This window comes from Gadus morhua, chromosome 7 (assembly GCF_902167405.1).
Source record: "Gadus morhua chromosome 7, gadMor3.0, whole genome shotgun sequence".
Taxonomy (NCBI): Eukaryota; Metazoa; Chordata; class Actinopteri; order Gadiformes; family Gadidae; genus Gadus; species Gadus morhua.
This window is the reverse complement of record NC_044054.1, coordinates 26,674,171-26,686,148: the sequence shown is the minus strand read 5'-3', so window position 1 is coordinate 26,686,148 and position 11,978 is coordinate 26,674,171. Positions and strand designations below refer to the sequence as shown.

General features: G+C 47.9%; 1 protein-coding gene across 2 annotated transcripts in view; it reads right to left on the bottom strand.

The window, feature by feature from the left end:
• Positions 1 to 1,371: 1,371 nt before the first annotated feature.
• Positions 1,372 to 11,978, bottom strand: part of mtcl2 (microtubule crosslinking factor 2) — a 51,654-nt gene continuing 41,047 nt past the window's right edge. Inside the window, exons 18-24 of one of the 2 annotated variants that reach the window (XM_030360973.1) lie at positions 10,178 to 10,248; positions 9,649 to 9,799; positions 8,911 to 9,456; positions 8,405 to 8,684; positions 7,518 to 7,808; positions 6,624 to 6,964; positions 1,372 to 6,095 (exon numbers count right to left, since the gene is read on the bottom strand). In XM_030360973.1, the coding sequence (XP_030216833.1) occupies positions 5,943 to 6,095; positions 6,624 to 6,964; positions 7,518 to 7,808; positions 8,405 to 8,684; positions 8,911 to 9,456; positions 9,649 to 9,799; positions 10,178 to 10,248 (1,833 nt within the window). In that variant the 3' untranslated portion in view covers positions 1,372 to 5,942. The remainder of the gene's footprint in view (positions 6,096 to 6,623; positions 6,965 to 7,517; positions 7,809 to 8,404; positions 8,685 to 8,910; positions 9,457 to 9,648; positions 9,800 to 10,177; positions 10,249 to 11,978) is intronic. The other variant, XM_030360974.1, reaches the window with a different exon arrangement.

The following is an 11,978-nucleotide window of genomic DNA, read 5'->3' as shown; positions in this document are numbered from 1 at the left end:
CTGCAACAGGTCTGAGCCCTGCCCAACTTATGACCAGTCGAAAGATCAGGACGACAGTCCCCATGCTGCCTAAGCAGTTGCATCCAAGTCCTATTGACCACAAAGCTGTTGAACTCAGAGACGAGCAGACAAAGAATGCCTATCGCTTCTTCGTCACTCGGCACGACCTTTGCCTACTCTCCAGCCGGGTCAGAGTGTCAACGTCAAACTGGATGGAGAAAAAGCCTGGAAGACTCCGGCTAGAGTCATTGGAAAAGCACCTGAGCCCGGGTCCTACTACGTGCGAACTGAGCCGGGCATGGTCGCCCGCAGGAACAGGAGACATATCCAGGAGGTGCCACAGTCATCAGTGCCATTTACAGCACAAGGGACTAGTGACCTAAACCATGACTCTTCTTGTGACACGGGTTCCACTCCCACGTCTCCTGTTGCCCCTGACACTCCAGCTACAGTAGTAGCCATCAGCCCGCGGTTTTCTCCAAGGAGAACCTTGGCAGGGAGAGAGGTTAAGGAACCTGTCCGGTTCAAGGACTATGTTTCAAAGTAGAGACGTTATCTCCTTTGTTGTGAATGTGCAGCATGTTGACATTTTTATTTTCCGGTTTAATGCAACACCCTCTTAAAAAAAAAAAAAGGAGTAAATTGAGGGGTGTGAGAGACAATATTGGTTATAAGAAATACGGAAAAGAATACAGTTGTAAAGCAATGCATGATGTAATTGTGTTTAAACATTGCAACGATTTCCAATTGTTATTACGCTTGACTTATGTTAAGAAGTGGCATCATTATGTCTGTTTTTAAGCCTGTTGGGCAAACTAACTAAGGGGGAGATGTGTTGTGAGTTGATATGGCTATTTCTATGTTAGCCACTAGAGGGCGCTACAGCCTCGTGGATGGGAGTTCGAAGGACAGTGACCTACGTGTGGGAGTCGCATGATGTAGCTCAGTATGCAATAATAATAATAAATGAAATTTATATAGCGCTTAATATGGTACTCTAAGACGCTTAGACGCAATGTCTGTGTATGACTTTGAACCGAAATATTAAACAGTCAACTCTTCAGCATGAGTTCCTGAGTTAATCATAACCACAGAGTTAGGACTAATGACACCAGATAAATCAGATAAGAAACTTTTGGACAATTTTTTTTTTTTTTAAATCCAAGACTCATTCTTTTCCAACTTTTGCTATTTGTGATATTTTTGTTTTTTCTATAGTATGTCTCAACTTCAGCCGGACATCCGATCCTTACTCGCCTCACTGGGCTCTGCAGCAGAAGCTTTTCCTAACCTCCTCCTGCGGTCTTCATCCATGGTCTCTTCCTCTTCTCCTGCCTCGAGAAGGTTTCAAATCATTCAAAAAATAATACATTTTGTTTTTCAGCAAACATTTATTTGTGAATTCTATGACAAACAGGAGGCGACGATATTTCTCATTTTACAAGCTTGTGGTTGAAAATAAACAACATAAATACAATACCCATTCCCTAAACACAAATCAACAGCCCTTTCAGAAACCCCCTGCATCTTCTGCAGTAGGCTACAATTCCACTTAATCTCGGTTCTCACGTTTACTGTGTTGAATTCCATCACTTTTAGTTTTCTTTCAAAATGCAACTACGTAAAGAAGAAAGTTTCAAGTGCGTGGCGTAAAGAGAGACAGCGTCATACTTCAACAGGGAGCGTATTGGTCCTGACTGCCGACATTCAGCTGTACTCAGAGCAACGAAGGAAATAAAACGGTTTCCACTATTTTTTCTTCGTCATTTATTTATAATACAAAGAGACGCTATGGTTTTAACTCTTTCGTTTTCCATCCGTCGCATTCTCAAGTCGTGATTCTGCCGGAACTCTATAATGTAGAACGATCCGTCACTCGACAGCTCAAGCGGAGTATGAAAACCTAAGGTTCATGTAGATATTGCTAAGACATAAGAATTGACCATGGATTACGTCGGACACGTGTAACTGAATAGGAGTAGGCTGTTGGGAGAGTTGTGTTCAGAGCGAGGGTTAATGCCGGGGTCAGCACTCGATGTGCCTAAAGGCACTTCACCAGCAGGGGGAGCTGCTGGCATCGATTATTTAGAAGCAAAAACCTGCACTGGCCTTTGTCTGTCACCATGGCACACGACCGCTGCTTCCTTCCTCTTACAAAGGTTCCGTTGTAAACACATAATAAATACCTGATTATGCATTCAAAAAGGTTACTTCCCTCAAATGTTTGAAGATAATTGCTGTACAAAATGTATATTTTACTCCCACTTAAAACAACCTTAGAAAATGATGCCATTTACCAAAACATGATTAAAGCAGGTGACCACCTGACACTTTTCGGGGGGGGCAATCAGAAAACAACGTCTGACCAGAGATGGTTCTCTAGATATAATATTCTGTAATATTCTGTCTTTCATTGCCTGGAAACACACCCTAAAGAACTCCTGAGAACATAAAGTAGGAGGTCCTATACATAGAAGTGGCCAGCGTCCTACAGCACTACATGTTTTACTGTCATTTGAGTTGTAAATGCTAACAGTCTTGCTGATACATTTAAATGTATTCAGACACCAAAATAACCTTGGTATAGAGTAGCCTACAATGAGTTTGCCTGAATCAAATAGGTCATACAAACAACGATTTAAAAGGCCCTTAACAAAAAGAGGCAAACACAGCCATTTTGTCAATAAGTATATTCATACTGGCCGTTCAATATTTGTTCAAAGACAATCCAAGTATAATTAACATTATCGGGTGAATTCACAAACTAAAAAGTTGAAATATAAAGGATGCTGTACATAAAAAGTAACAGTAGTTACTACCAAGTATCCTAGACGGATACTCGGTTTATGGCGCTAAAAGAGACTGCACCTGGTGATAATCTCACAGATAACAAGGGGACACTGTGGCGTACAGCTGTTGAAAACACAAGGCTAGCATGTTTTCTCTGCTTAAGAACCCTATGAATGCAGGACTTCTCTATACATGACACACTGTACACAGGAGGGGGTAGAGGTAGAGGAGACTTCGCTAGGACAATGGAAGGAAGTGGAACTCTGAAACCGTAATGCTCTAATCCAGATCTTTGCGTGGGTTTCCTTTCTTCCAGAACCTATAGGGCAGGCAGTCATGTCGTCAAGCAAAGCTCTGGCCTACAATAAGAGTTGATCTTTATGTGTATCGGATACATGAGTGAACATATACATCCCACACAGTCACCATGGAGGATCATCTCTGTCGTGGTAACCAACCAATGCCCTGGGTCCATTGGGCTTGGTAGGTTATTTAAACCAGGTTCTCCCCGGCGTGTCGTATGTATCAAGCTTGCTGAGTCAACTGGTAATGAGCCGAGGCAGGGCGGGTGGGCGGGCGGGGGCTGTTGCCTGGCACTATGACCCGCGAGCATATAATAATGGCCATCTTCAAAATAATAAACATAACCCTTCCTTAAAAGTACACAAAACTACCGGACCCCTGAAAAGTGTTATTTTACATGAAGTAACCCTTCCTATTACACACATGCCAGGGCTGTGTATTGGTGTGTGTGTGTGTGTGTGTGTGTGTGTGTGTGTTTCGGTATGTGTGCGTTTCAGTATTTGTGTGTGTGTGTGTGTGTTTCGATGTGTGCTACCGACAAGCTGTCTGCTAGGCACTTTGGCAGCCATCCACACTTTTTCATGTTTCCATGACAACAGGTCAGACTGTGAATGATTGACAGATTCATGGGAGAAGAGAGACACAGGCAAGGAGGAAGAGGAAACAGAAACCATTTCCTGTTCGTGATCTATGGCTGCTGTCTCTTGTCGGCTTTTTGATTTATAATAAAAACTACTCTTGGGCCTTGAGAGGCAATAGCGCCCTCTGGAGGCCTCACAGATACAATCAGTGAACTCTTTTAAACGGAAGTTTACACATGTTGGGTTAATTATCAACACCTTAGACGTTGGAACCAGGAATGCAGATCGAATCTCATACATGAAGATTCATCCATCACGGCACATCAATCTCTCTATCATAATGCTTCATTTCGAGTTGTAGGCTGTTTGAATGCTTTAAATGAATATCCCACTGTCTACAGATGCTTAATTGTTCATGGGGACATGCTTTAGACACAGAATTGTATGCTTTAGCACACATTTAGACACGGGATCAAAACAATGCTCAAAAGGTTCCTCTCTTGAATAAATGCATTTGCTAGGATGAGTGTGTGATAGCCCATCAGCTCATACAGGCCCTCACGGAGATGACATGGCTGTCCAAATAGAGAAAACACAGAGGAACACTTCCAAATGCCGTAAAATATATCAGACCTAAAAAACATATGAAAATCATCAAAGTCTGGCAGTTGTAAGCAGTAGAGTAATTGCCTTTGGGTAAAAGTAGTACAATAAATATGTGGTAGTTTAGCTCATTTGAACAGGGTCATGGTGGTGGAACCTGGAGTAAAACACTGGCCTCAGGACAGTCTCTTTTCCATCTCATGTACCTTCACTGCCGAAATCTGTGCCAGTCTAGATAAACTATATTACAGCTTCTGAAGCATTTTCCTTGTATACTCGATTCTGATTGGTAAATTACGACATTCAGTGGTCTGTTATCTCTGTATAGCGGACCCCTGCTATTAATAACAGACCGTCACTATTGGACGCTATTTACAACCGTGGATTTCTAAGTAGCTTTGTAATAAGTGGGATAATGTAGGGCAAGCTGGTGATTTAAAAAAACAAAACCTTTCTGGGGTTTATTTTAACTATAATGACTGGCTCGTTTTACATTATCCCTTACATAAATCATTTCAAAGTGGAGCTGGGCCGCATGCAATCTTCATCTAACGAACCGATGAAGATGAAGATGACGACGATGACTATTTCCTCAGACCAGAGCGAGCCAGTGCAGAGGTGAGATGCAGAGGCTCATTGCCATGCAAGGGGCAGTGACTATGCTGATCAAGTCAGATGTACTTTTGTGCACGGTTGGTTTCTGCATATTAACACACGTCTTAAGGGGAGAATGAGGATATAGTTCAATTCATTAACCTATTTTCTAAACGCTAGGTAACTCTTCTAAACCCTGTGGTAGATACATGCATATTCCTAATAGAAATGTGCAAGCGACCAATTGTGCTAATAACTAAATACTCTACCCCCCCCCCCCCCCCCCCCCCTCCCCCCCTTTATGCATCAAGTGGTTTCTAACGGTTTTATCCTTGGTATTCTCATGAGATCGGCTATCCACCGGGTGCCATGGAAAAGGTCTGCTGGAGAAAATGTGAGCTGCGATGTTTGCAATGTAAAGGGGCTGGGTTTATAACATGAATGCTTGGGAAGGGACCTCAGAGCGCCGCTCTCTGGTTGCTTCGGCCGGGTGGATTCGCTCAACCGCCATCTAACCGTACCACAAAAAAAAAAGGAAAGGCAGTGAAACCTTTTGTAGACTGGTCTGGTCGTGACATCATCATTTTGATGTTCCCGGTTTCCGAAAGAGAGTTGGTGCATACTCCATGGAGGACATCAAATGGGTACGCACGTTTAGTTCCTTGTGTTTGAGTGGGTTAGATCCTGCTGGTAGTTTTGGGGGGCTGATGGGGGAAGGGGAGGAGGTGTGGTGTCGGCTAGCCCGATCTAGAATGTTCCTTGATTATTATCGGTGATCACTAGCAGTATGTGTGTTACTGCTTGTATTATTATGTATCATTTACATACTTAGAGTGTGCTGTGTGTGTGTGTGCGTGTGTGTGCATGTGTGTGTGAGAGGATGCAACTACAGTTTAAGAGTTAGTTGGGCAGTGGATCTGTGTGGCAGTTTGTCTGTGTGTATTTACATTTGAGGAGGATGTTAGAAGTGTGATTGTGTGTGTATGTGTGTTTAGTTTGTGTGTGTTTGTGTGAAGTGTGTATGTGGTGCTGGTGAAGTGAGGGTGGGGGTCATTCTGTGGAAGTCAAAGTTCATTCATTGCAGGAGTCTGGCCTCTCCTCATTGGCTACGGGTGACTCTTGTGGGCGGTGCATACACTGAGCCAGCGAATGGCGCGTGGCGGACCTGGAGGGTCGAGCTAAACAAGTAGACAGAGACTGGGCCACGCAGTCACAGGGGGCTTCCTGAAACACAGACAGGGGTACACCACTGAATACATACCTCTGTATGGAAAACATTGCTGTCCAGATTGAGGATAAAAAATAGTAAAATTCGAGAAATTAAGTCTATATCATGATTTCTCTGTGTTTAAAGATGCTGTAGGTAGGATTTAAGAGCTATAATTCGAGTGCAATTTGTCATAGCAATCCGTCAGCTGTCAGTGAATAAAATGCTCTGTTAGAATATCTAAGAATATCTGCCCCTGTGATAGACAATCAGATATTTGTCTAATACCCTCTCCCGACTCATTTCTGACTATCTAGGGCTCCCTTCTCCTGATAGGTCACGGGAATCCATCTTGCCTGTCACTGACACACACACACACACACACACAAGGTGTGATCCTATCTCCATCCCAGCGGCGTCTTTGGGTCGTTCATTTTGCCAGCCCTCCCTCTCTTCTGCTCTTTCATCCCCTGTCCCCTCTCTCAAACAGCCCCTGCATGATCGTTACCATCCGGTTCATCCGCTCATCGCGGCCAACGCCTCACCTCGGTCCCGGACGCCGCGCCCAGTGCCACGCAGGGGGTCTCGGCGTGCCTCATGAACCTCTTGTTGACGATGCGGGTCACGTTGTCGCTGGCGGCCGCCGCCCCCCCCGCCCCGGACATCACGCACTCCGGCTTGGGCTCGTCCACTCCGCGCAGGGTGTCTCGGACCGCTCTCTCCCCAGGCACGAAGGCCCCTGCCTGGCCACGGCCGACGCCGCCGCAGACGTCCCGGAGGAACTCCTGGACCAGGCCCCCGTAGCGGGGGGCGGCCTCGGCGGGGCAGGGCGGGGGCCCCGAAGGCCGGCCTGCAGCCAGGGGATGCCTGCCGGACGTAGCGCCCCCTGGTGGGAATAAAAGAGCTTGGTTTACGGTGAATAAGAATGCGCAGAAATCATCAAACGTAGATGTGGTGTAGAGCTAGCCTTGAACGGAACGTCCTTTCGTATTAAATTAAACATTTGATTGACATAAATCAACCATCCACTGGATGATTTTTACATGACTTTGCTCTTTTTAATGAATAAGAGCCCATGTTTGAGCTACTCCTGGCACATAAAAAAGAAAATAATTTTTTTTTTTTTTTTTGGGGGGGGTTATGTAGCCAGAATGTTTGATTGATGTAACCTGGTAACCCTTAAACCGTCCGCAACAGGTTTCTCATGCAACAGCACGCGTTCAACCCATAGAGGGCGATGTGAGTCCATATTTACGTTTGATTCTATCTTTTCGAAAACATCGTGCGTTTAAGTGGAGATCTGGGACCAGTTCAATTCTAACAGGTAAAACACGTTTTAACGGGTTTGATTGTCCTTAAACAATTTTAGATCATTATGTTAAAAGGCCTAAAAAAGGTAAAAACCAGAGTAACCATGAACCCCCGTGCCCCCCTCCTACCTGCAGCGTCCCCCCTCCCCAGTGACTCCATGCTGCCCGAGTGCTCCACCACGCTGAAGAGGCTGGACAGCCCGTCGTTCAGCCCGCTCAGCACAGGGCTGTCCCGGGTGGTGGTGGAGCGGGCCCAGGCGGACCCCCCACCTCCCCCCAGGGGCCTCTGCTGCAGGCTCCACAGGCTGCGGTCCCGGGAGGGGCCCCCGTCCGACAGTCTGGGGGTGGAGCCTGAAAGGCCGGCAGAGACACGCCAGTCAAACGCTGGATCTTTTGAGTCCATCTCTATTTTGAGCGAAGCTGAAAAATGTTTGCAGTGTGTAAGTGTCAGGGTCAGAGAGGGACAGGGGCCTGGGGGGTTTTGACCCTGAACAAAAGAATGATTGCCATTGTAATCGAGGTGACGGAGGCTTTTAGATGCCCCCATCGAATAAAGAGCTCTGTATTATTTTCTGTACTTGCAAAGCGGGGCATATTTTGTCATGCAACATAGAAAGAGAAAATAAGGGTCTTCTCAACATTTCATAAAATTGCCCTTGAACTGAAGTAAAAGGCCTACAAAACATAATATACACGCAAATATTTTTTTAAGGCAAAATTGTATTTTTCTCCCACCCAAATATGTACACACATTTTAGCTTTCTTGTGTATGTTTTATACGTGACATGGTTTACATCCACGTCCACCTAACCAAATCAAGGCCCAATCCCATTTCTACCCCTTACCCCTTCCCCGTACCCCTCCCCCTTGTTTTGAAGGGGTAAGGGGAAGGGGTAAGGGGTAGAAATGGGATTGGGCCCTAATCTCTCCTCTACCTAGACGCTGTGTGCCAACACGAGGGTGACTACACAGGGGGCTCCTACAAGCTGTTCGCACGGCGCGTTCGGGCCCCTCACCGGTGGACACGCGGCGCTGCAGTTTTGGGGAGCCGTATTTCGGTGAGCAGCAGGGCCGGTCCACGCGGCCGTGGACCTTGTCCAGGGACGTGGAGATCTGCCGGGTGCGGGCGGACGCCAGAGAGGACACGGCGGTGGCGGGCGAGTGGCGCGGGGACCAGGCCTTGGAGTGCAGCCCCTGGGGGACCCTGGGGGCCGACCCCACGCCGTCGGTCTGGAGCCCCACGCTGGCGCACTGCGTGGCCGTCTGCGTGGAGCGCGTGGCCATGCCGGCGGCAATCTGCCGTCGGGGCGGACGGACGGACGGATCGGGAAAGAGGGGAGGACAGCGGGACAAGAGAGGAGAGTCAGGGAATTTAGACGAACGAAATAATCAATTAGGAAAACTAATTAAAGGAATGATTCAAGATCGTAGCACAATTCTTAGCCTCACCGATTAAGACGATTCTACCATAGAAGAAGTGTTTAACCAACGTTATTGATGCTAAGGAACCGGCGTTAGTCACCTGACTCCCTGCTTCCTTGGGGGACTTCCTCTCCAGAGAAGACGAGCGGATGGCCTGGCGGACGCAGTTGGTCATCTCCTTCATGTCGTCGCTCAGGTTCACCGAGATGTCCCCCATGTCCAGGCCCCGGAACGAGGAGGACGAGGAGGACGAGGCAGAGGGGGAGGACGAAGGGGAGTCCATGGCCCCGTCGGCCGCGGCCCCGTTGGCGTTGACCGCTGAGGGGCTGACGAGCAGGGCCCCCCTGGGCGTGGACAGGGAGCTCAGCCACTGCTCGTAGGAGGAGGAGGAGGAGGAGGAGGAGGAGGATGGCGGCTTTTGGACCAGGACGGGGCCGGACTCCAGGGGCCCGCTGTGGGGCCCCGTGCCGCCCGCCTGGTGCCGTGCGAGGTGCTCCATGCGCCGGGCGGCGGGGGGGCTGTAGTAGATCCGGATCCCGGTGCGGTCCGGAGCCGTGAAGCTCTTGCGGGCGGACTCCGGGTCCAGCTGGGCCTCCGGGCCGGCGGGGCCGTCCCAGGTCTTACAGCCGTCCGCCACCTCCGGCGTCTGAGCGGGAGGGGCGGGATAACGGTGGCGTTCAAAACGGCTCTGTTCTACAGGTTTACTATTTTACTCGTATGCTACTATTTAATACGTTGTCCTATTACCAAACAGCAGAGGATTCATAATAATGGATAAATACGATGACAGAAATCCTATCAATACCCTCCCACAGACGTATCAGTGTAATCAAAGCACCTCATTGGTCAGGTAGCTCCAGTTCTTCCCGGTGATGTCACCAAACTCCGGGCGGAACAGGAAAGAGGGCGGGGCCTTGGACAGGCTCCGCTCCTCTTGAGTGGCGAGTCCATTGATTTCTGGGTTCTGTAGTTCTGACATGGATTTGGCTCTATCAAAAGAGAAAATTAGAATTGAGCAAAGTAATTGCTGTGCTGTGTCACTGTGATCATCAGAACTGTAATAACATAGTAACTATTGTGGGATTTAAATAAGCACTGGGATACATGGCGTCGAATGAACTTTTCAATACCACTAATACGCAAAACAATAACCTTGGACTTACGATTCCTATGGCTGCCCTCCATTTATATAACCAGGTTGTGCAGCACTAATTTGTTCCGCAGCGACTCTCTAATTTTGATTGTGTGCTTGAATTATTCTCAGCCTTACTTGCAAGTGGCTTCGGCTAAAAGCGCAGTCTGCTATAAATGACTGAATGTTAATCCTCCGTCCTCATAAGCAGGTTGGGCACCGGAGTGAGGCTCACCTCAGTGGGCTGGGCCCGTCGGGAGCGCTGTCCGTCAGGCCGGCCTCATCACAGCTGCCCTCGGCCTTCGACTGGAACCGCAGGACACGCAGACACAAGGACGGAACATGAACGTTTTTTTTCCACTGAGATGCACTTCGTCTGCATTTAACCTTAAGCTGCAGTCAGTTCTTTTTTTGCTCGCCCCACTTGTTGTGTTTTGAATCGATGTTGTTTTGATTTGAGTCTCATCGCATTCGGATCCACAGCGATGGCCGCTTGTCGTTTGAATGCATGAGAACCATGAGACTCAATTGAAACACAATGGACTCCAAACAAAGTGGGGCGTGCTTCGAAATGGGCTGATTGCAGCTTTAAGGCACCGTTGCATGCACTGTTGGCTAAATGTGGCTCATCTGTGTCTATATACACATGGAGGCAAACACAGACATAAACACAAACACACACATAATCCTTCCCAATAACAGTGCCCAGTATAGAGGAAGCCTCAAAAGGCTTCATGTGGGCAGACAGACGCAGACAGTAGCAGAAGCTGAGGTAATTACAGTACAACACCCTGATCTCAGTGGGACAGAGTCACACAATACGCAACAGACTGGAGGGGGAGATGGGAGGGGGAACAGTGACATGGAAAGAAGAAAATAAAACAGAACAGCTTTGACCAAAAGACTAATAGTGTGACCAAAAACCCAAATGTGCTGACACAAGTTCAACTGAGGGGAAGGGAGAGCTGAGCTATAAAGACAAAGGCACACTCACACAAACCGACACACGTGCGCGCATGCACGCACACACACACACACACTCCAGGTGGCTTATGTGTGCTGACAGAGGTTCTGCAAATGCAGACATGTCAATCCTCCACCACCCCCCTCTCCCCCCATCGCACACATATACACACACACACACACACCGTACACACACACACACACACACACACCCACCGTACCCACACTGTACACACACACACACACACACACACACCGTACATACACATACACACACACACACACACACAAACAGTGTGTCCTCCAGACTTGGTAACCAGGATCAAGATCACAGGCAGCGACATGGAACAGAACCACAAATACGAAACGTGTGTGTGGGTTTGTCTGTGCGTTCGTGTGTGTATGTGTGTGTATGCGTGCGTGTGTTTAATAACGACGTAAGAGAGCAGTCAGTGCGTCTCTGATCTAAGCCCCCCTTATCCCTTAAGAGACATCTGGGAGCGCTTTAGCTGTGGTTCAAACCCCAGCAGCTGGGACTCAAACCAGGGCGGGCAGCCGTCACTCCCTCTCTTGGAACAGCACCGAGACACGGGTCAGGGCCAAGGCTCTGCCCTGTGTCCTGGGTCTGGCTGGTGGTGATGTGGTCAGCACAAACACCGCAGGGCGGAGGGTCACGGAGGATAAAAATAGCCCGCTCAATGACCACGCGCAGTCATGCCGGACCACACGAAGACGAGAGCGCTCAGCCGGTCTCAACGTCCGAGGATGAGCCTCCAGCTGACATTATAACTTCACCTCACTTCAACTGCTACGATATCAATAAATGTTTATGTTTACATTAAGGGTGTCGTAGCACCAGATTCAATGGACGGCGTGACAAAAAGCTCCTAAATTTTTTTTAATTATCTTTATGCTTTACAGAATTTGGGGCTAAAACTAACATTGTTAGTGCTTAGTGGTTAGGTCAACATGTACTAGATAGGGAATAGTGTTTGGTCAGCAGTGTGAACACAGGTATGGGTTTACCATAGTCTGTGGTTAGCTCAGTGGCTGGTCAACATGTATGAGCATCA